Source organism: Pleurodeles waltl, chromosome 10, assembly GCF_031143425.1.
Source record: "Pleurodeles waltl isolate 20211129_DDA chromosome 10, aPleWal1.hap1.20221129, whole genome shotgun sequence".
NCBI classification, from domain to species: Eukaryota; Metazoa; Chordata; class Amphibia; order Caudata; family Salamandridae; genus Pleurodeles; species Pleurodeles waltl.
Window position 1 is genome coordinate 144427502 of NC_090449.1, and position 25427 is coordinate 144452928.

The 25427-nt window shown below is 42.7% G+C and overlaps 1 protein-coding gene across 2 annotated transcripts in view; it reads left to right on the forward strand.

The window, feature by feature from the left end:
- The window catches only part of CPSF4 (cleavage and polyadenylation specific factor 4), a 47076-nt gene that overhangs the window by 10444 nt on the left and 11205 nt on the right, over positions 1 to 25427 (forward strand). For both annotated transcript variants that reach the window (XM_069210029.1, XM_069210030.1), the window contains exons 2-6: positions 7138 to 7188; positions 14586 to 14738; positions 18246 to 18341; positions 23324 to 23417; positions 25110 to 25179. In XM_069210029.1, coding sequence (XP_069066130.1) covers positions 7138 to 7188; positions 14586 to 14738; positions 18246 to 18341; positions 23324 to 23417; positions 25110 to 25179 — 464 coding nt within the window. The remainder of the gene's footprint in view (positions 1 to 7137; positions 7189 to 14585; positions 14739 to 18245; positions 18342 to 23323; positions 23418 to 25109; positions 25180 to 25427) is intronic.

A 25427-nucleotide genomic window follows, 5' to 3' on the forward strand; every position in this document is an offset into this window, starting at 1 on the left:
CGCAAAGCTGAAGAAGCAGAAGGAAGGTCAAGACGTAATAATATCCGCTTCGTGGGCTTTCCTGAGCGCGTTGAGGACCCATGCGCAGAACTGTTCATTGAGCAATGGCTAATAGAAACAGCACTGAAGGACAATGTCCCGAAATTCTTTTCAATAGAACGCGCCCACAGGGTTCCCAGAAAACCCCCACCACCTGGCACTCAGCCTTGCCCACTAATAACAAGACTCCTCAACTACCGTGACAGGGACCTCGTACTGCAGCTGTTCCGAAAAGCAGGCCCAATGCGCTTCGAAGGGGCAATCATATCGGCCTAACCAGACTTTACAGCAGAGGTACAGAAAAAGCGTAACTCATTTTTTCGGGTCAAAGAGCGACTAAGAGACCACAATATCAAATACGCTCTGTTGTTCCCGGCCAAACTTCGAATACAGGACGACACCAGCACTTTCTTTTTCACCTCACCAGAAGATGCATGGACTTGGCTACATGCCAAGGGACTCGCTGACCCTCCCAATACAAGAAATTCCAAAGATAAAAATCACCCTCCTAGTGGCAAACGCAAACCCAGCAGGCAACCAGACACTAAACCTACTCCTGAACAGTCTCGCGTGGAACGCTCTCTATTATTGCAAACCACATCCCTTTTCGCCAATGCATCCCCGGGGTGCATGATAAGTACATACTAGGCAGCTGCAGTATAAATTGGCCAAGCATAATGGGCGTGAAATACACTATAGTTGTAAAAGGAGTGGGCCCACCAAACCCACAAAATCTAGACATACAAGTACAAAAGTTCCATGGCAACCCAAAGACAACAGTATAACCCGCAATATAAAATACTCACATGGAATATAAGGGGCATGGCATCCCCGCGTAAACGACAACAGATCCACGCATACCTCAGGAGACATCAAATACATTTTGCCATGTTACAGGAGACACACCTGGCTAAGTCCTCTTTGGAGTACACAAAAGTAAAATGGAAGGGGCAATTATATGGTACCATTTTTTCAACATATGCTAGGGGAGCGGCGATCTGGATAGCCCCCGGGGTCCCTTATGTTACGTCCCGCATACAATGTGACCCAGATGGCCGATATGTCCTTTTGGAAGGTGCCCTAGACGGGGAACCCATGGCATTAGCATCAATATATACCCCCAATTCAAATCAATGGGAATTCCTACAGACACTTAACAGTAGTAAACTTAATGATCCGGAGATGGATACTATTTGGGGCGGTGACTTTAATTGCGTATTAGACATTCACAGAGATCGCTCTATCCCTCCGTTAGATAATACCCTAGCTAAACGTGCTTCACTCGAACTTGCAGAGTGGGCCTCCAACAATAGGCTAAGAGACATTTGGAGAACTGCCCACCCCACACACCGTGAATATTCTTTCTACTCCCCTGTGCATAAATTGCACACTAGAATAGACATGATGTTTGCGTCAAAAGATATAATCCCAAAAATAACCACATCAGGCTATCTGGCTCGCACCATATCTGATCATAATCCGCTTCAAGCTACCCTGAGAACGGGCCGCACACACACGTGCATTCCCACATGGCGTCTACAACCAGATGCCCTCATAGATCCCCCTTATCATGCTGAACTAGCTAAGTGCTTATCGGATTACTTTGCTTTAAATAAAAACACAACAACAGCGCGCGCCACGGAATGGGACGCTCATAAAGTGGTTATACGCGGCCACTGCCTTGCAGCCTCGCTGGGGGTCAAAAGAATGCTTAATAAGGAATTACTAGAGATAGAATTAAAAATGTGCAGGGCAGAGACCGAGACCACCACTAGCGGGTCCTCGCTTGAAACACTAAATTCGCTGAAATCTGACTACAAAGAAGCGGATGACAGGCTCAGCAGACATGACTATAGACATTTTAAAACCCGTCAACACGCAGAAGGCGATAGATCGGGCAAGCTATTGGCATGGTTGGTCCGTCAACCATAACAGTCCTCACCCATAGGCGCGATAAGAACACACTCAGGGGAAGTGATTAACACACAAGCCGGAATCAATGAGTCCTTTCATATATATTATCGTTCCCTATATCAGCCCACTCACCCTCCAAATGAACAACTTCTTTCTGAACTCCTCTCATTGATTCCCCAAAATACGAATATCATTGACAGCGCAGCCATACTGGACGGTCCCATCACTATCGAAGAACTACGCTTAGCTCTTTCTCAAATGGCGCGCGGCAAAACTCCTGGCTCAGACGGACTACCAACGGAATATTACAGTTCACTATCTGCTCATCTCCTGCAGCCCCTGACCGAGGTATTTAACGAGGCACGTAATAGAAAGCAGCTGCCAGACTCCATGCGCGAAGCATTGATAGTGGTGCTACCAAAACCAGGACGCGATCCACTTGATGTCAAATCCTATAGACCACTCTCCCTATTAAACACTGACTGTAAACTCCTGGGGAAAATTCTAGCAAATAGGCTACTCCCTTATTTATCAGACTTAATTCATCATGATCAATCTGGATTTGTACCAGGGAGGAACACTTTTTTAAATATAAGACGCCTAATACGTATATTACACAGTACCACAGAAACTGAGGCAGTGGCTGTGGCATTGGACATAGAGAAGGCATTTGATACGCTCGGATGGGAATATCTCTTCCGCACTCTGAAGGCGTTCGGCTTTCAAAGCGGTTTCATTAACTGGATTGCCACTCTATATACTAAACCAATAGCTCGCGTCAAAACGGGCCAAATGATATCAGACGCGTTCCCCATCGGCAGAGGCACCAGACAAGGTTGCCCTTTATCCCCTTTATTATTTGCTATAGCTATGGAGCCATTGGCAATTAAACTTCGTAGCTGGGCAAGCAGATGGGGCATCCTAGAATCCAACACATACCATATTATTTCCCTATACGCAGATGATGCCCTAATATATTTGCGTAACTATACCTCCTCCCTCGCAGAAGTTATACAAATCCTGGATAACTTCGCTTTATCATCTGGTTTATGTGTTAATTGGGCGAAATCATGTATTTTCCCGCTCACTCGTATACCTACGGAACAGCAATCGGTATTACCACTACATCAACTGACATGGGCATATCAGACTTTTAAATATCTGGGGATTCAGGTTTACCACTCTATGACAGACCTACGCGAGGGCAATCTCGATAGGCTGCTACGCTCAACTCGGGGATCCATGGCATTTTGGAGTTCCCTCCCACTATCACCCATGGGCCGCACGGCCATAGCAAAAATGTTAATATTACCCAGATTTTTATACTATTTTACAGCGCTCCCATTATCCCTGCCACGTTCATTCTTTCATAAACTACACTCTCTGCTGACTGATTTGCTGTGGGGCAGAGACAGACGAAGAGTAGCTCTAGCCATTACACAATATCCACAGGAGGAAGGCGGACTTGGCATGCCGAACTTTGAATTATACTACGCAGCAGCCCAACTCCAATGGGTAGCCACATGGCTTAGCGACCCACCCACCCCAGAGTGTACAGCGATAATGTCTTGTGTGGCACCACAAACGATACTGTCATCACTTATGTCCAAACCTCCTTACCCATCTAACAGAAATCCCCTAGTAGTAACGGCTAGATACTGCTGGCGGAGATATGTCCAGGGCAAAACCTTAACTCCCCCTTATTCACCTGCAATACCTTTGGCTCAGGTACCAGGTGTCCGAGCTCTTTCCCATCACCATGATATACGGATAACCAAGGCACTGAACATGGGAGACTTGTACTTGAACTCTAAAGCAAGCACTTTTGCAGGGCTCGTGACTGCTGGTATCATGCAACCTGGGGCCTTCTTAACGTTTAATGCTATTAACAAACTTCTACAAAACCTTTGGGGGAGCAACCCAAACGAGCCTGTTGAATCCCCCCTACTCACCTCATTACTCACTATAGGAAACATTAAGGGCTGCATTACTAAATTATATAAAATACTCCTAACAGATACCTGCACTGCTTTGACCCAAGTTAAGAGCCGCTGGGATGAGGTCCTCCCCACACCAGTTGATCAGAAATCCTGGAAAGCTGCCCTCACCACGATTAAATCTGTATCCCGTAATGTTAGACTAAGATATACTCAATTCAATTATATCCATCAAGCATATCTATCTCCGTCCCGCATCAACAAAATATACCCAAACTCTAAGCCAGAATGCCCTAGATGCGCTACCCCTGCTGCTAATTTCTACCATATGGTTTGGGAATGCCACACAATACATACTGGCTGGTGCCGCATCACCGAGACGGTTGCAGACATAATAGGAAACACGCTTATTCCCACACCAGAATCCTGCTTATTGGGCATACGTCGCCGGGACAAGAATGAAAAACACACTCACAAGTTTATAGATCTTGCGTTTATAATATACAAGCGTTCGATCGCTACACACTGGAAGGCCCCTAACGCCCCCTCCTTCCGTACCTGGCTTTCAGCCTTACACAGCTCCACACTAGCGGAGGCACACACTCTAAGACAGCTGCAACTCAGAGGCCAGATACAGGAGGGAGCCACACAGTGGGATCACTTTGTAATACAAATAGAGGCTAGAGATGATGATTACCCCCCTTGAAACACGCGACACGTACAGAACGACCTACACGTAAACACTTAGCAACCACGATAAGTAACAAATCATATCCGTAGTAGCGTCCCAGCCAGCCTCGCCATATCAACCCGGAAATATATAGTTGGATAACAAGCGCAACTTCATCCAGACACGAATATACAAACTGACAAAAGATCCCGAAGCCCTGCTACCCCAGCCTTTGCCCCATTGCAAACTATATAGCATGTAAACAAGCACTAACATATTTCACGCCTATACAGTTGAATATTATCGTAATCACTTAGAATACCATTAGATATACTTAAATAAAACCATAGATATGCCTATTGTTATTGTTTTAAAATGTATCAAGTTAAGTTACATGCCAGTACATTAAAAATGTAACCGTACTGTATGGGAATTGCAGGTACGTGCAAGGACACATGAAAAGGGAAAAATGTTTATTCTCTTACTAACTCAAGCTATATGTACTGCCGCTCGTGTGTTGTGTTTAATAAACAGATTTAAAAAAAAAAAAAAGTTGGATCTCTGCAGAGCCTTGGTCGCTGGTCTAGCCAGAGACAGGCCCTCGGGCAAACCCAAGTGTGCAGGGCTAAACTGTGCTCGTTGGATGTTGGCTTCTAACAGAAAGTTGGGGGTGGTTGGCTGGCCAGAGGCAGTACCTTGTAGCCAACCTGGCGGGACAAGGCTGACGGCTGTGCACAGTTGTAATTGGCTACCTGCAGTGGGGTGGGCTCGGGGCTAGCTGGAGGCCAGAACCTGCAGCAAACCCCCACTTCACACAGCCTGTGGCAGTGTGCTGAAGGTGTTGGCTGCTTACAGATTGTTGGGTGAAGGGCTTCTCCAGAGGCTAGGGCCAGCAACCAGCCCCACTGCAGATGGGCAAATGCAATGCCAGCAGGTGTTGGCCACCAGTGCAGAGTTGGGCGCAATGGATGGCCAGAGGTTTGGTTGTTGTATATGATCAGTCAGTCACAGACTGGGGGAGGGGAGGGAGTTGGGGGGGCAGATTATGGTGAAGTTATGGTTAGCATTGGTTGTTACACATCAGTGTATGTTTTTATAACATCTCAAAATCACCTAAAAAACACAAGTACAATTATGTTTCCGAAGTAAATGGAAAAAATCGACTGGAATTTCCACGTTATGGTTAGGAACACAATACCTAACTTGGATGACTGGCATGCAAACCACATCTCGCAGACGAAATGTAGTGCTTATGACTACACTAAAAGCGAAATGTAATCAAACAACAATATAATTGGACTAACTAATGATTCTACAATCCTAGTTCTCCGTCAAAGTGGTAAGAGTAATGCAATATGTAATCTCATTTGTAAAAGCATTTACAACGGTGAGTTCATGAGCATTAGGTTTGTTGTGCGAGTTATGGTTTGCCTTTCTGTTGTGAAAGTTATGGATTGCGGTCCTGACATAAACCTACAGATGTCAGTAGTTAAATTCATAACCGTAATAACACTTTGACTGTGTTTTCTGGTGAGAGTGAGGATGTGCTTTGAGGTGTAAATGTGTGTGTGGTGTGAGTGTGTGTGTGTGTATACATATATATATGTCTGACATTTTAAACAACTCTTGCAGAAATCTACAAACTGCTGTAAATGGTGGGATGGATTGGCCGTACTGCTAAATTATCGGTGGTTGAAAGATTAATCTTTTAGTTTGATGGTATGGAATATTGCAAAATACAACTGAGATGATGATGTCAGGTCAAGCAAATAAAGACCAACTGTAACTAATGTTGAAACGGACTCCTTACTATTTCCAATAAGTATGGCATAGACCTACAGAACTGTACCTAGGTTCTGGGAAACAAACTGAAGAAGAATTAATAGAATTCGTATTAAACACATTTTTCAGATTCCATTAAACTTAGTAATTTGTCATTTATTTAGAGAGATCCCAAAGTAAACTCCAGAAAAGTTTTGTGTGTACCTCAAATGCCTGCCCCACCTTTGATAAAAATATTAAAAGAAGGCACCCCAGGTAATTTTTAGTTTGCTGACCTAAATGTCCTAGTCGGCATTATTCCTGGATATTATATTTGAAATGTTCTGAAGCTTTTCCATACTGAGCTTGTTAAAGCAGATCTTATATCTTAAACCCAATTCGAGCTTCCTGTCAAGGCAAGATGACCGATTCATTCAAGAATCTTAGAGATACGCAAACAAAGACGTTCAAATCTACTTTGCTGTGATTTTGATTAGCCATAACACAACATGGGTTAAGGAGAATTGAGATGAAAAAAATGATTGAATTGCCTTGTCTTGAACAGACATGGGCAGATGGTCTACCAGGTCTTAAGAGGGTGGAATAGCCGTTGCAGTTTTGCTGTATCAGTTTCGGGGCTCGACCTTTAGGACTTGAAAAATGTTACTTTGAAGTATAATTAGGAAAAACTTCTGGTGAAAGGATTACATTTTGTTATCCTTAGGAGCAGATGGGGCATACACAGTGGGGAAAGGAATAACAGTCTGATTTTTGATAATAAAAAATGTAGCTAACATGGATTTACTTTTTCTGCAGAATCGGGAGCTGCAGTCTGTGAATTCTTCTTAAAAGCAGCATGTACAAAAGGTAAGCAACTACAAAACATCCTGCTTTAGAAAAAGTTAATTTGTTCTCCTTCATCCTTTTACTCTAACCAAATGCTGTTAACTTATGTTTTACCCAGTGCTTTGATGTCAAACTACATTACAAATAAGCTTGTTTGGGTTTCTTTTTCATTTGTGTTTTAAAGTTAGACTTGTGAGCAGCAAGAAAGTAGTTGTTTTGTCCATGCCCTATATTGTCAGGCGACCCTCCAAAAATTAAATGCAACCTAGATCAAGCCGTGATTCTTCCAGAAATTGAGGTTTATCATCTTTACTGATATGTCAGGGAGGCAATATGATCTTGATTTCAGGTCTCCCTACACATAATTCCAGCCTCCCATTCAATGTGCTCTTTTAAAACTCCCCATTTTAAGTTGCAGATCAGAAAGTGCTTGTGCAACAAAAAGCATGTTAAACCAGACTGAAGTTTAAGACCTACTATACGGCATTTATGTTTTTGTGTGGTAAAATCTCGTTGTCTGTAAATGATTTTCAAGAATCTACACTTTTTTCGTTAGTCTACACTTCTTCATCTTTGCGGGGGGGAAAAAGTTGATTCATCTTATTTCTGTATATTGACAGTTTTTATTACGAGTACATGTTGTAACTTTTGCATCAGAACGTTTTAATTATTTAATTGTTAAATCCAAGCTTGACTAGATTCCTTCTTGCCTTCCTCCCCTACATTAGAGATAAGACCGAAGCAAAAGGGCTCAGAAGTTGCTGCGCCCCAGATGGTCTGAATTCCCTTGTTCCCTCTTTTTATGTTTTCAGACTATTGCTATATGCAGTTGGAAGTTACTGAAAATCTGTCTGGATAGGTTTGCATTTGCAGGTCAGTTGCAGAAATAGCCCAATTCTAACACTTGATTTTTCTATATGCCAAACCCTCCTCCGCTTACTTACAGAAAAAAAGAAAAACAATGTATTCACCTCAGTTTCCATAGGATTACAATGCCATTCGCCACCCCAACTCCTCCAACATTCACCTGCTGCCTGGACTGCAGAAGGAAGTTTATTTTAAAAGGCGTGGGACTTGCTACCTTCCAAGCACTCAGTTGTAAGGGACCTAATTGCACCAACAGATTAAGATGCCCCGGTCAGAATCACAGAAAACTGGGATAGACTGATTGGAGAAATCGAAAAGTTTCAGAAGAACTGGAACCCATACTTAAGATTTCTAAATATCTGCATTTGCAGTATCCTGATCATATCTACCTTCTGCATCTTACCTCTGCTGTCATAATTCAAGTTATCAGAAAAGGTGATGGCTAAGGTTCCTTCAAGCGGCAGCGCCTCCTGGTTTGCTCTGCTCTGCTCCAAAAAAATAAATCCTCTATAACAAACTGGCCAATGCTGCTGTCCCCCTAGATCAACCTGAACGTTTTGGATAACTGAGAAATCAATCATTTTGAAGGTTAAGCACTTCAGCATAAACCAGCCCCTCAGTATCTTTGTGAGATTTATGTGGGACTTTGAAATATTTGTCAGACCACTTTCTTCCTTAGGAGAGTTTGTCGCATGTGGCATATAGCCATACCTCCTAGTATCTGATTCAGTTATTATGCCTGGAAAGAAGCCCAAAAATAGCCATATGATGTAGCCACCTCTCTTATCTCAGAGATGCTTCTGCAGACATTTTTTAGTATGTCACGGCTGTCTGGAGGTGAAAAATCTTCATTTTCTGGTGGGTCCTGTAATGAGGGAGTGCAGTAATGGCCTGTATGGAGGATGAAACTAGTTCCACAATTCAAGCATCTACGTCAAGATCTCAGAGGCTGTAGTCATGTGCAGTTTGTTGAAAACGTAGGCTAGTCTGAAGAATTGGTGCATCTTGGGTATTGCACTCCCAGTTCCGAAGGATTTAATTTTTTATTTTTTACCTTCCCACCGAGAACGGCAAGTAAAGAAGGGGCATGTCTCACCTTAATAACCTTTACAGTAGGCCCATAATTATGTTTTTGGAAGCGTTCCCTAGCAGCTCATTGCTTGGTATAAGGATTTGAACCTTTATTGTTCCTCAAGTAGCCATTTTTTATGGCTTTATGCAATTTTTGGGGGGTTTGTTCCTACAAACAGCCATCTATACACTCGCTTCTACAGCCAATATTACAAAAAGTTCTAGATGAAAATCTATCTTCATGGTATTTTGTGCTTTGTCGGAAGCAGTAACAGTATGACATACTTGTGCACTTACCAAAAGGATGAACAAAAAGAGGATGCCTGAATGAGAAGAATCCAGGCCCTATAGGTTTGCAGACAACCCTGCAGAGAGTTGGCATTACCGAGCAGGCAGTGTTCTCTGATAGCCTTGCATAATGGGCATAAAGTTTGTTACTAAACCCTCCTTCCTGCCCTCTGTTTTCTCAGGAACTTTAGAGACCAATCCAGCCAAGTCAAGCTTTTTTAGGGAGACATTCCAGGACCTGTTGATTCAATTTCTCTGTTACATTTTCTCATCATGTTAACCTCTTTGTGTCAGTTTTAAGAGTTGGAATGACCCTGCCTTAAAAGGCTATTTTGGACTGCTCTGGCAATAGTTATTCATTATATGCTTTGCACTGACATTGTCACTTTTATGGTGTCACTCTGCTCAAAGACATGGGGGAACTGTAGCATCTGGTTTGAACATGTCTGCTAGAAACTGGGCCTCTGCTCAGGGCTCTAGACCATAAAATGGTATCTCATCGCTTCCAGAATTCACAACGCCTCTAGTGCCCTGTTGTACATGATGCCAGCTGCAGACTTGCTTCAGACTTATCTCTAGGGCCTTCATATTCAAATTTGTCATCTTCAGAGAAAGGGGAGATTTTCCTCTTCTAGTAGTATTAGAAATTGTATCTGCAGATGTCCATTTTGTGGTTCATCCTGCCTGTCTACATCCTGGTAAAGACAGCTTGTGGAAATTTGTTTCTAAAGGTTCCAGGGCAGCTGAAAATGGACATTGTACTGATGTCTGCACTGTCCATTCAATTCAGGCTTTTGCCTTTGGACCTATTGGTATCGCCAGTGGTTTAACCATGCAGCACCAGATTGTTTTTTTTCTTTTTAGAGTTGGTATCAAGAAGAAAAGTGTGAGGGCAAATAGGGAGACAACAAAGGGGCTCGGTGGGAGTAGAAGGAACACTGGGGGAAAAAGGGTAGTCGCAGTGCAGGGGCTCAGGTGGGACTGGGGTTTTAAAACTGGTGAAGGATGCAACATGGGGGTGAAAGCTATATGGAGGGGTTTGGATGGGAGGTGGAAGCAACATGGTGGCAGAAGCAACACACGTCATGCGTGAGAGAAGCATCACAGGGGCCATAGGGATGAAACTAACAAAAGAACAATGTGGAGCAGGCAAAAAGGAGGGGGGGCACACAGATGAGCGAGAGGAACATGAAGCACAGCAGAGGGGTGGACTAGTGCACAAGGGAGACAGCAGGAAAACACCTAGTAGAGTGCTTGACTAAAAAGTAAAAAGTAGCACTTGAAAAAGGGAGCAATGGAAGGGCATATAAATGTATTCATGCCCAGTGCGTGGGGCAAACGCAACAGGAAGGAAAGCCCATGCAGCTAATAAAAAAAGGAAGCAAGCAAATGTATGACAGTGAAGCCAACCAGTGATAGGCAATGGGTAGACTTCAAGTCCAGTCTAAATTACTATGTCGCTCAGCAGTGCATGTGCTTTTTTAGGCAAGACCTAAAAACCAGTACTTTTATTGTATTGTTAATATTGAACAGCAAATATTGTTAATCAGAATCCTTTTTGCTACTGTTGCTATTAGTGTGTTCTGGATTCTCTCTTGGAACTTTAATTTCGACCTCTGCTGCAGTGCAGTAATTGCATTAGGGAGAATAGACACTAAGGGGGTTATTACAACTTTGGAGGAGGTGTTAATCCGTCCCAAAAGTGACGGTAAAGTGACGGATATACCACCAGCCGTATTACAAGTTCCATTGGATATAATGGACTCGTAATACGGCTGGTGGTATATCCGTCACTTTTGGGACGGATTAACACCTCCTCCAAATTTGTAATAACCCCCTAAGTTTAGAATGTTCTAAATTAAGGAGCAGGTCCTTCATGACAGCTCTCCCCCCACCCCGCCCTTGCTGCCTCCCTGGTTACTAAATTGTTAACTTTATCATCATGTTATTGGGCTCAACCTTGTTTAACTCATCTTTGTTTAATCTTTATTTTTGTGCTGCCTTTGTTAATTTCTGTTTGTAGGAAGCTGGCTATTTATACTGTGGACCAAAAAGAGGTACATAATGTAAAGTGTCCAGGGGAACCCCAAAGGAACTGCAGGTGCACAAATGACCCCCCAAATGCTCTTTTGTGGTAGTGTGGGTGAGCAGTTGGGCATATCGGAGAGTAGTGCTAAGCATATATTGCACACAGAGGCAGTAAGTGATACACTCAATAAAGAAATCTGACACCAATTTATTAAAATAACACATACTTTTATATGAATTTAGATACCAAGATCATCAGAAACAGGTGAGTACTTGTTGGGCTAGGAATTTTTACAGGCCTCAAAAGTTGACAGTGTAATTTCTGGTTTTAGTTTAATTAGTTAAAAGAGAGACCCAGATGTCCACGTGAATCTGGGTTATATGTAAAAAGAGCACCCATTCATGTGAACCTCATTAAAAATTGTTCTAAACTGGGGAAGGAATTCCTGAAACTGATATAATCACCAAACAAACTCTTTCATATGGACAGTTATTGTTCTGTCAAGGTTATCATAATGATATATTATGCTACCTGTACAAAAAATGCACAAAAAAACATTTATTATAGATCACCATGGAAATCAAACAGATTGTTTTTCGAATCACACTAACACAGAGTGCATAAAAGTGCTCCCCAAGTGAACAAACACCAAAAATACTGTATATTGGGAAATTCAGTGTTATTTAACATTGCTGTATCAATATTTAATCATCCAGACAGCCTCCATATAGGGTTTTTATGTTTTTGTTTTTTTAAAAACAATTTTATCCATAGGGCAGTTTATCTATGGAATGAAAGAAACACAAGGTCTGTCTTGTTGGTTTTCGACGACGTTTCAATCCCTGTAAGGAATATTAGGGTCTCATCAGGACATCAATAACATTTTAATGATTTTGCAAAAATCCTTAGCATCATTTTGGATAGCAAGCTCACCATGAAGAACCAGATCAGTGCAGTGTTCTCCTCCTGCCTTCTCACTCTTCACATGCTCCATAAGATCTTCAAATGGCAGCCCGTCAATAACAGAAGAACCGTCACTCAAGCCCTAGTCACCAGCCGGCTGCACTATGGCAACACACTCTACGTAGGAATCGCCACCTAACTCCTGAAGGGACTACAGACCATACAGATTTCAGAGGCCAGACTCCTCCTCGACCTCCCCGAAGAGACCCACACCACAAACCACCTTAAGAAGTTTATCTAGCTCCCCATTCAGAACAATGGCAAATTAAGATGCTGATTCACACCCACAAGGCCATCACAATTAAGGACAAGTATACATCAATCACTGCCTGAACTTCCAATAATCTTCCAGACACCTGCACTCCGCTGCCCTCTCCCTTTCACTCCCTCCCCTCCCCCCATATATCCGACAGAGCAACAGTGGAAGACGCTCCTTCACCTGCCTCATGGGGAAATCCTTGAACCACCTCTCGCTTCACCTATGGACCGCATCCTCTCTTCTGGAATTCAGGCAAGGTCTCAAGACCTGGCTGTTCAACTGAACTCCTTAGCAGCTGTGTTCCCAGCGCATCAATTGCCTTGTGGGTGATTAGCTGCGCTCTATAAATCCTAATGGATGAAAAAGGGAGAAACGGGAAGCCAAACATTGGAATGTTGGGCTCCGGGCTTATACCATCCATTATAAGCTGGGAGCTGCCCCTTTGTCTTCAGTGGAGCTCTCAACATTCAGGTGTTCTAATAACCTATATGTTTAGGGAAGAACAGTAAGTAGCAGGATTTTATTCTTTGTCATTACTGTTACATCTGCATATTAGTTCTCCTGCTTTTAACATTCCAACCTGTCAACTTTCATCGAATTCAGCCCTAACCAACAGCACAAAACTACACTAAATTATCTTGCAATAAAGAACGCTGTGACCTATTGTATAAGTTCGAGTCACAAGCTAGACTTTGCTTTTTAAAGACCAACTTTTTTTCAGTCTGGACTTCTTTTTTTGATGCATCGATGGACAAATCGGTTGCCTCGCAAAATGGACATTTCACAGGATATTGCAGTCTCCTGCCACATTCATATTTCGAGAGGATTATTTTTTTTACTTCCGATATGGGCCTTTGAACACAGGGTTGGTGGTACAGCAGTCCTCAATCCCTACACTTGCTTTGCCTTATAAGTGAACACATTTCAAGCAGTCCGTGTTACTTAAGGGATGCAAGGTTACTTTAAAAATGTTCATAAAGAACAGGCAGGGTGAGGATTGAAGCGCATGTAGTCACCTCTCAACTCGTGTTACCTGCCAGCATTCACAAGTACAAACTTTGTGAATGGGTTACCACCTTTCTGTGGTTTGCAATACAATCGCTGTCCAAACAAATATGTCTCGCAATAAGAGGTGAACACTCCGTTCTCACTCCCTCCCATTTGGTTATTGGACCCGGTTTGCAAAGTGGAAATGCTTTTACGACTTGCAAAATGGCTTTGAACATTGCGGCTTGTGCTTTTGAAGTCACATAGCCTATGATTTTGTAAATGCAATGCTTTGACTTTTAATGACCTCAAAAATATTTTCTCCAAGGAGTGTGAAGTGAAGAGCTGGTTGGATGGACAGGCTGAGAGTACTAATGACATATATACCATGATTCCTGTATGAAACCCATGGTATTTTTTTACACTTCTAACTTACCACCTCCTATTAAATTGTGCCCTAGTTTAGGCGTGGACCAGTTACAAGTATTAGTTACCGGACGTGGGTCAAAGAATGCTATGGATTTAATTACAGTTGAAACAGTAATCTATTTATTACTCACAGCCTACTTTACGTTTTCCCAGCAGCTAATTATTTTAGAGCTATCCACTGCTGCCCTAAGGAGGAAAATTATGCTCTAAAAAGTAACTTAAATACAATGTTATTTACCATAGATGTATTTATGTTTCAACCATTCTAACTTGTGAGTCCATATGAGTTTTGCAAGGAATTCCGGTTTTGCTTTTATTCTTGATTTCTTTATGGTAGGTGTGTTATCAAATTTTCCCCAGAAAAAGAGTAGCGCCTAATGCCGAATGAAAAGTGGATTTTGTTGCAAAACGTGGAGTATGGCTAATTTTACAATAGTTACTTTTTTCTCAAATGCCTAACAAAAGAAATGCTGTTTGTTTTCCCTAAGACTGGCTTACTCACTTGTATTCTGTCTCATTCTATAGGGGGAATGTGCCCTTTTCGGCACATCAGTGGAGAAAAGACTGTTGTTTGCAAGCACTGGCTGCGAGGACTGTGTAAGAAAGGTGACCAGTGTGAATTCCTCCATGAATATGATATGACCAAGATGCCAGAATGCTACTTTTACTCTAAATTTGGTAAGTATGGATGATGATGACCTGTAGCCACATGTCTGCTAAGCCCCACTTTTTGGTTGTAGTGTACTTCCATGGATTCATTTATTATGTGTATTACATTTCAGCAGTACAACTGACTGCTCAGAACGAGTGTCATGGAACTGTTTTTAGAAACTGATGGTGGCCACAAAAGTCGCAGTTAAATGTACAGGTTTTCAGCTAAATCATACAATTCTGTGTTGATCGCGGAAGGAGTTCCATATCACTGGAGCCAAGAACACAATACTTCAATCACTACATCACTGTTAGTAGAATTTTGAAGCTTGAAGAATGATAGTGTTTCTCACTCTACGTGGTGTTTGCCAATCTTGGTTTCATATGGACCTCTGCACGCAGCTAACACCTGGTGGACGTTTCTGGTTTTGGAATGAAAATTGGCTTCGCTTTTAGCCGTTTGTAACTTGCAGATGTCGATATTCATTTTCAATGGTATTTGCAGGAGTTAAGCATCTAGCCTGATGGAAAGGTTGCTGTCACAACAGACTTTTGAGTTTTCTGACAGACAAGACTGGTGATGGCTGATGACCCACTGAGTAATGCGCCTGACATGGCAATTCATGCAGCTGGGAAAAAGGCAAAATGAAGGAATTCCGTAATGTGAAACAATGGCAGTCTGTTAAAAAAAAAACTGCATTGCAGTTTGTTTATTCATGGTGCTGAAAAAGCACGAGATCAGTGTTACTCAGAGGTTTGCCATATCCCTGGCTCTGAACCATAAATGGTGAATGTAAGCACATTTTGGAGTTAGAGTTAGAACCATAATTCACTTTTTAACAGTTTTTTCCCGTGAAAATATATGTCAAATGAACAGTAGTGCATTTGCTGCTCGTTATTACTTTATGGAAAGTGTTAACTTAACACCGTCATACTATTTCTCCTCCAAGCAATTCTTCAAGATTTGACTTTTCCTCAATGGTGCAGGCTCTGAAGTACTTGAGCAGTATTTTGCAAACAAGAAGCCATTTAAATGTTGTACCTGTACTTGCACTGATTAAATAGTGACACTAAAGATATTTAACTAGTTATGCTACTAATCTTTGATTCAGACCATGAAGTCAGATCGCTGTTCCTGTCCAGCATATAACATCATCTAAATGTATGTTTAATCATCCAGTCGGTCAGTCATGTAAGTCATTGACATATAGATGGGTTAGTGGAAGGGGAGAATATTTCCTGTTGGGTAGAGAGATGAAAGGAATAAAGGGGTATAGATTAAGTATACACCAGTTACAAATTCAATTCAGTGGATTTTTAAGGATCTAGAGCAGCGGTTCCCAACCTGTGGTGTGCAGGTGCCAGGGGTCCATGACACATCCCAGGGGGTCCGTAGGTCTCTAGTGCCTTCTCTCATCGAAAATGCCCACGTGCCTTCACAGCACGCAAGAGCTGTGAAGGACAGCGTAGGGGCGGCAATACTAAAATAAAATCAGGCCAATCACCATTCATCCTTAGGTGCAAAAGCTGAACAGTGATTGGCCGTATTTTATTTTCTGTCTCCATCATGCTCGCACGGCAGCGCTAGTGTCCCCTTGTGTTTGGGCCCAGCCCCGACCATTTTGATGTCGCTGTGCAGAAGAGCTGTGCCCCTTGTTGTTTTGAGGCTGAACAGCGTTCGTGCACCTCCAGGACTGGGCAGGCACTTTTCCTGCTGAAATGTTGGGCATCTCTCTCTCGAGAGAAACACGTGAGTGCTTTCAAATGTCTCACTACACCACATAAAGTTGGCAGATACATATATGATGACATTTCCCCAAGGCTTAACTGCTGTATATGTTTGTATTTCCGGCTTTATTTTCTCCTGACGGAGAGCATAAAGCCTCCTTTATAATTCCAAAGAAAGTATTTACAAGATCAGCCAATCTAAAATCCACCTTTCCCTCCTTGCAGGTGAGATCGCCAATCAGAAGCCACATTAAGGCTTGTCGTTCTCTGAGTGAGGGTCCAGATGGTACAAAGCTGCCCCCCAGGTTATGTTATATACGTCTGCACTATTTCTGTACCTGCAGATACGGGTCCTCCTGCTCACAGAGACTTGGAAGTGAGGTCCTGTGATAAAAGGTGTCTCATACATTTTCTGTTATTAACACTGCATGCCAGGAGCCCAACTGAGCTGCTGAGAACATGTGTGTACATTTTGGTATAGATCATACCCTCTTTAGAAAATCAAGACAAGATGCCTCCTTTAGAGATCTTACTTTGATGCATCTCAGGTGTGAGTTGCCTTTTAAGTCCACTATTTTCTAGCACTCGTTACTTTGCATTTACAATAGAACAACTCAAAACCACAAGTACCAGAATGCAAAGTGAATAAATACGTGTGTGACTGCGGATAAATCACAAGAGACTCCGAGACAACTTGTCATCTCTAGAAAGAATGTCAATTCTTAGTTCAAGCCTAGGTGGCAACGTGCAACTGCATGGAACATAAATACCCACAGCAGAGATGGGCCACCTTATCAATTGAAAAAGTCTCAATAAATGTTGGGTTGCATGTCAGAGTCCAAAGTGCTGATGGCTAGAAGGCCACCGTTAGCTGAGATGGTAAACAAGATAAGGGCCCTTCCATGTTTGCAGGAATAGTAAGACTCTGGGGGTACCACAATGCAGAGTAGTGCAAGCTTTAAAAAACATAGCTGGTAGATGTGAAGCGCCGCTAGACCTGAATGGAAGGCTATAAAACATGCCAAAGTTTGTGGCCTCTGTCAAACAACCAAGATTGGCAGAAGGCAGCAAACAAGGCTTGGTGCTGTATGGCACCTATCAGTGCATGACTAAAAGTACGAGAGTACAATGTGATGCGAGTTAAAAAGATGGCACATGCTACACGGGGCATCTTAGCAGCTACTGACTGGGCCTTCCATTTCTATAAGACCACAGAAAAATAAAAAAAATAGCAGGAATGGAGAGTGAAAATAAGGCTGCTTACGTTAATGAGTTTAAAACGGATATACAATGGGAACTTTCAGTAACTGCTCACCTGCTGACAAGCACTTACCCTTTCTAAATTTTATTTTGAGAAGTTGAGTATCTTTCCACTAGTGCTGATTCCTGCATACTGACCTTAGGTGAATAATATTACCAATAACGACCAGGACTAAGGCACACAACAGACAATTGTGTCTTGGCGAATACCCTACACATTGCTTGGGGGTCCCTGGCTTCCAGTAGGGATTCACTGGGGGTCCTCATGAGTCAAAAGGTTGGGAACCACTGATTTAGAGTACTGTGCAAGCTGTTTACCAGTGACATATTTCAAATTGGGAACAAAGTTGTTGCACAGCAGGTTAGTTGAATGCTGAAATACTTTCCAATTGGCGCTCATCTTGAATTCCTGGAAATTCTTTGTATATTTCTCTTTTTTTTTTTTACGGCTGTATACCGCTTAATCATGTGGCATCAATTCCATGTTAAGCCAGGTGCTGTTCATTGTGACTGTATCATTTTGTAACCAGTTTATTTGTGTTCTAGCGGAGTGCAGTAACAAAGAGTGTCCATTCCTACACATTGACCCTGAGTCCAAGATCAAAGATTGCCCCTGGTATGATAGAGGCTTCTGTAAACATGGTGAGTCATTTATTTCAAACATTTATTTTCTCGTGTTTGGGTGCTGTACAATTACACTTAAATTATTTTATAATATCACATTAAACAGTAGTATAATGGGAGATATGTCTTCATGCACCACATATTAAAGCAGTCAAAGAGCACATGAAGAAGTATGGTGAGCTGGCGGGGTGAGATCAGAAGCGCACAGAGAGAGAGAGAGAGAATGAATATGAATGAATATGAATATGAATGAATGAATGAATGAATCCTGGAATAAGTTGTTGAACATTATATGATAAATGGCAATAGACAAATCAATCCCCAGTATCCAAGTTAATAAATTTGAGGCACTTTTTCGTGCATCATTATACTTTATCATTTTGTGGAACTGTAACGCAGTGAAAATGGACTGTTGTTCCAGTTATGCCTGCTCCTTTAAATTATGTTATAACCGTCATTGAGAGGGGATTTGAAATTGTTGTAGTTTATACCTTTGAGTATTTAACCAGGGCCAACATAGAAATATTTTATTCTGAAGTTGATGATAAATATACCTTTTATTAGAACGTACACAGGCATTGGAACTAGTGCTTTAACAAAAAGTAACACAATCAAAAAGGCATATAGTTAATATCTGTGCTATAACATCTAGAGTAAAATTGCAAATTATTTTAAATTTGGACCAGAACTGTAGTAGAAGCACTGCAAGCTCCATTATGCAAAAATCAGGTATACTTTCCCACCCTTTTTTAAAAATAAGTAAACTTTATTGCAACATATATCAATACTGTACATGTACCACGTATTACAACAAGCATATGCATTTCTCTTTCAATATACTGCATGCAGCCAATGTTTACCCATTACCACTTTCTGGTGCATTCTATCAGCATTAGATCCTCTATTTACATTACAATAAGAGTGATCTATTAATTATGGAATCTTTCAGTCTCATTAGCATCTCCACCCCTTTACCCAGATCTTCAGTTTTTTTTCTCTCTCGTCGAGGCTAACATAAGCAACTGCCTATTCAAGTGAATCTTTCTTCCAGGCCGCATATTTAGGGGCTCACGGTGACACCCAGTGGATTGCGATCTGGCTTCCACATTGCCCAAAGTTGCCATTCTTAGCTTATTTTTATACGTGCATGGAATAGAAAATATTCCTAGTAAACACCGCTTCACAGACCCTGTGGGCAGCCTACCCATAGTGCCTGCAAGTCCTCTATGACTCTGTTCCAGAATTTCTCTATCGGAGAGCACACCCAGAACATTTGTAAAAAGCTTGCACCATAAATGTCATATAAAAGTAATGAAACTGGAAAGTTTAAAGTGTGCATTCAAAGAAACGTGTTTAAATTGTGAGCAGGCTTTTCCCCAATCTATATCTATAAGAGTATAGGACACTCCTGTGACCATCTGTAGGAAGTTGGCTCTGTATGCACTATTTCAAAGTAAGGAATAGTATGCACAGAGTCCAAGGGTTCCCCTTAGAGGTAAGATAGTGGCGAAAAGAGATAATACTAATGCTCTATTTTATGGTAGTGTGGTCGAGCAGTAGGCTTATCCAAGGAGTAGTGTTAAGCATTTGTTGTACATACACACAGGCAATAAATGAGGAACACACACTCAGAGACAAATCCAGGCCAATAGGTTTTGTTATAGAAAAATATCTTTTCTTAGTTTATTTTAAGAACCACAGGTTCAAATTCTACATGTAATATCTCATTTGAAAGGTATTGCAGGTAAGTACTTCAGGAACTTTAAATCATTACTTTAGCATGTATACTTTTTACATAAAACACAATAAGCTGTTTTAAAAGTGGACACTTAGTGCAATTTTCACAGTTCCTGGGGGAGGTAAAGTATTGTTAGGTTTCACAGGTAAGTAAGTCACTTACAGGTTTCAGTTTTTGGTCCAAGGTAGCCCACCGTTGGGGGTTCATAGCAACCCCAAAGTTACCACACCAGCAGCTCGGGGCCGGTCAGGTGCAGAGGTCAAAGAGGTGCCCAAAACACATAGGCTTCAATGGAGAGAAGGGGGTGCCCCGGTTCCGGTCTGTCAGCAGGTAAGTACCCGCGTCTTCGGAGGGCAGACCAGGGGGGGTTTTGTAGGGCACCGGGGGGACACAAGTCAGCACAAAAAAAGTACACTCTCAGCAGCGCGGGGGCGGCCGGGTGCAGTGTGCGAACACGCGTCGGGTTTACAATGGTTTTCAATGAGAGATCAAGGGATCTCTTCAGCGTCGCAGGCAGGCAAGGGGGGGGGCTCCTCGGGGTAGCCACCACCTGGGCAAGGGAGAGGGCCTCCTGGGGGTCACTCCTGCACAGGAGTTCCGTTCCTTTAGGTGCTGGGGGCTGCGGGTGCAGGGTCTTTTCCAGCCGTCGGGAAATGGAGTTCAGGCAGTCGCGGTCAGGGGGAGCCTCGGGATTCCCTCTGCAGGCATCGCTGTGGGGGCTCAGGGGGGACAACTTTGGTTACTCACGGTCTCGGAGTCGCCGGAGGGTCCTCCCTGAGGTGTTGGTTCTCCACCAGTCGAGTCGGGGTCGCCGGATGCAGTGTTGCAAGTCTCACGCTTCTTGCGGGGAGTTGCAGGGGTCTTTAAATCTGCTCCTTGAAACAAAGTTGCAGTTCTTTTGGAGCAGTGCCGCTGTCCTCAGAAGTTTCTTGTCTTTCTTGAAGCAGGGCAGTCCTCAGAGGATTCAGAGGTCGCTGGTCTCTTGGAAAGCGTCGCTGGAGCAGGTTTCTTTGGAAGGCAGGAGACAGGCCGGTAGGACTGGGGCCAAAGCAGTTGGTGTCTTCTGTTCTTCCTCTGCAGGGGTTTTTCAGCTCGGCAGTCTTCTTCTTCTTGTAGTTTCAGGAATCTAAATTCTTAGGTTCAGGGGAGTCCTTAAATACTAAATTTAAGGGCGTGTTTAGGTCTGGGGGGTTAGTAGCCAATGGCTACTAGCCCTGAGGGTGGGTACACCCTCTTTGTGCCTCCTCCCAAGGGGAGGGGGTCACATTCCTATCCCTATTGGGGGAATCCTCCTTCTACAAGATGGAGGATTTCTAAAAGTCAGAGTCACCTCAGCTCAGGACACCTTAGGGGCTGTCCTGACTGGCCAGTGACTCCTCCTTGTTTTTCTCATTATCTCTCCTGGACTTGCCGCCAAAAGTGGGGGCTGTGTCCAGGGGGCGGGCATCTCCACTAGCTGGAGTGCCCTGGGGCATTGTAACACGAAGCTTGATCCTTTGAAGCTCACTGCTAGGTGTTACAGTTCCTGCAGGGGGGAGGTGTGAAGCACCTCCACCCAGAGCAGGCTTTGTTTCTGTCCTCAGAGAGCACAAAGGCTCTCACCGCATGGGGTCAGAAACTCGTCTCTCAGCAGCAGGCTGGCAGAGACCAGTCAGTCCTGCACTGAACAACTGGGTAAAATACAGGGGGCATCTCTAAGATGCTCTCTGTGTGCATTTTTTAATAAATCCAACACTGGCATCAGTGTGGGTTTATTATTCTGAGAAGCTTGATACTAAACTTCCCAGTATTCAGTGTAGCCATTATGGAGCTGTGGAGTTCGTTTTTGACAGACTCCCAGACCATATACTCTTATGGCTACCCTGCACTTACAATGTCTAAGGTTTTGCTTACACTGTAGGGGCATAGTGCTCATGCACTGGTGCCCTCACCTATGGTATAGTGCACCCTGCCTACTAGAGGGGTGACTTATCTATACTGCATAGGCAGTGTGAGGTTGGCATGGCACCCTGAGGGGAGTGCCATGTCGACTTACTCGTTTTGTTCTTATCAGCACACACAAGCTGGCAAGCAGTGTGTCTGTGCTGAGTGAGGGGTCCCCAGGGTGGCATAAGATATGCTGCAGCCCTTAGAGACCTTCCCTGGCATCAGGGCCCTTGGTACCAGGGGTACCAGTTACAAGGGACTTACCTGGATGCCAGGGTGTGCCAATTGTGGAATCAAAAGTACATTTTAGGTGAAAGAACACTGGTGCTGGGGCCTGATTAGCAGGGTCCCAGCACACTTCTCAGTCAAGTCAGCATCAGTATCAGGCAAAAAGTGGGGGGTAACTGCAACAGGGAGCCATTTCTTTACACCATCTCTCGTGCACTGGGCATGTATCTGCCCCTGTCTGCCACCAGTGTGGCATACACTATTAACTAGCATCTACAGCCTGCCAAAGTAAGAATCATTGTCATCACCATTGTTGACCAGGAAAGCCCCCTAGAACTCTCTGGTCACCAATACTATTGGTCCCTTTTCTGTTCATATGTGAGGAATTGCTTAATAATATATAGCTACCTCACAGTGGGAGAGTCTCCCACTCATTACCTCCTCAGACATGTAACCTTGTTAATATCTTTATATATGGCTTTAGAATCCACAACAGAATGTTGGGATCCTATGTTGGCTACTTTAGAACCACTCTGATCACTCTTTCCCAGAACTTACTCGCTTGCCTGACCAAGTAGGGTAATATTTGCAGTGTAACTTTCCCCATCTTAAAGGCCTTCGTCACTGTACCGACGGGGTGTGTCTCTACCACTAGGGCCTTTTCCCAACTGTCATTCTTATCAAACCAGTGTATTACATGTTGTAGCTGTAGTTTGAAATCATACATTTGTGTGCTACAAAGGTGATTTAGTGGTTTGTTTTTAACAATAGTGATTTGTGTTGGTTTCTTTTTTAATTTTGTTTAAAAACTGTTCGATTCAAACACACCTCTTCAAACTGTGTTGACTGTGTAGTAATGTTTACATTTATCTTGAGGTAGGTTCATGGACTAGGAGCTATAAGTTATTATTATACCTGTAGTTTTCTGTGTTTAGTGTACCTTTTACTTTTTTTCATTTTGTAAATTATTTTATTTCTATGTGTTTGATATCTAACAAACTGCATTTTTGAACCAGGTGCTGAAGTTCTTTTTAATTAAATTATGTTTTTTTTTGTTTTTATTGTAACATTGTCAGGTAGGTCAGCTTATTGTCTTTGTCTTCCACAGGTCCCCTCTGTAGACACCGTCACACTCGAAGAGTCATCTGTGTTAATTACTTGGTGGGATTTTGTCCAGACGGGTCCAGCTGTAAATTCATGCAGTGAGTTCTTCCTGTTTTCTGTCTTTGCTCTCACCCTCACAACCAGCCACTGAATCTTTGTCAGAGGACCAGTCCTTATGTCTGTTGTGCCCTCCCTCGTAGCATTGCACAGGATGCCAATAAGATGAATCCTAGAGAAGAATTCTACTGTCAGTGACTATCGGGTGTCATTAACTCTTATTTCCTTAGCAGTCGTGCAGAATAATATTTTGTCCAAAAGTGTTTCTCAGGTCCAAAAGTGTTTTTGAAGTCCAAAAGTGTTCTGAGGAGGAGGAGCTGGTGATGAGGTGCCATTTGTATCCTTGCCTTAGCCAGTGACTGGATAATTCCCTCTCCCCAATTCTTGTAATATTCCCATGAAAATGCACCAACATTGTCAGCACTGTGTCTATTAGCTTTGTGTAAACCTCTCAGCGTCTCACTTTGAAAATGACCGTCGTCCTCTTTCTTTGAAAGAACCCGGTGTCTCCTCTCTTGCCCTCCATTATGGAAATGAGGGAACATCCTCTTTCTGTGTTGTGGAAACATTGTTATTTTTTTTCTGGGGACATAAACTAATGTTTGAGAGAGATATGGGATGGATTAAGTTTCCGTCCTTTGGGTCCACATTTGGATTCCCACTTGCAAAGTGGAGGCTGTTGTGGCGGTCAATTATGTTGTGATCGGTATTGGACCAAGTATCTCATCTTTGCCAAGTGGGCATTTGTTGATACTAGAATAGCTTTGCTTCTCTTAAAACTAGATGCTTTGTTCTCCAGCAAGCCAGTACTTAGTTGTGAATGGGGCCACTGCAAGTTTTCATTTTATTTTCTAGTTTTTGCGTTTTCATAGCTTCCCAGTTATTAAAAATCCCAATGCATGACAGGGGGATAAAAGAATATTCATTGTGTTCTTTCAGATTTCCTTAATTTATATCTTCAGATCTTTGAGTTATCCAATGCAGAACAAGTGTATTCTTTAGTCAATCAGTCTGTCGTTCTAATTCTGCTACTTTTTTTCAAAGATTGGAAACAGAAAGTGATTGGGGGAATGGGGAGCCCTGAGAGAGAGTGAGGGGACAGTGAGAGGAAAAAGGAGAGAGTGACCGGCAGTGAGAGAAAATGGAGGGAATTAATGAATGAGAGAGAGAGAGAGAGAGAAAGACTGAGCGATGTGAGAGTGAGAGAGTACAAGGCCATGCTCGGTTGAGAGAATAAAATATTGGAGAAAAAAATATGGAGATAATAAAAACCATGGAAACAAAGATGATATGAGTTATTTTGAGGCTGCAGTCTAAATATAAATCCCACACTACCTGTAGGAATCTTTAATTTGGATTGAAAGTGGGACGTTGTGATTTATTTTTTTGGCAAAGCGGCAAGTTATTACTCTGTCAATGTGTTCAGAATTTTTTCTTTTAGCAATGTATGCCATTTGGAAAGACAACACACACCCATTCCACTGACTGAAGCAGTGCAAGAAAAGGTTTCAAACACCCCACACACGTGTTTTTTCCTGTATATTGGAGAACCTATGTTATTTGGCAGTTAAGTAGACAGTATGTCAGTAGTTAAATACACATATAAATCACAATTTTGCAACCTCTGATCAACATCTTTCAATTGGATCACGAATTAGAGTTGGTTAATTAGTTAGACTGTATGTGTTCCCATTTCATTGTTTTCTTAATGCATTGTCTTTTTCAAATTTTAGTCCTCGTTTTGATCTACCTATGGGCTCTGAGCAGCCGCCACTACCTCCAGCAACGCCAGCCATGCAAAAGGTATTGTTTCTCATCCTATTAAATGCTGCTGAAGTGTAAATGTCTTGCACATGCCTTTCTGAAGCTTACTGTGCGGTTACAAGACTGTGAATGTGCTCAGGAATGAAAGTTTAGCAGGAGGAGCCCTAAAGTTCATTAGCTGTGGTTAACCGGACTACTAGTTATATCATCTATTTGAGAAATACAGTATGTTGCATGCCTTTAAAGGGACAAGTGTCAGCCTCACTATTGATGCATTTTCACCTGGA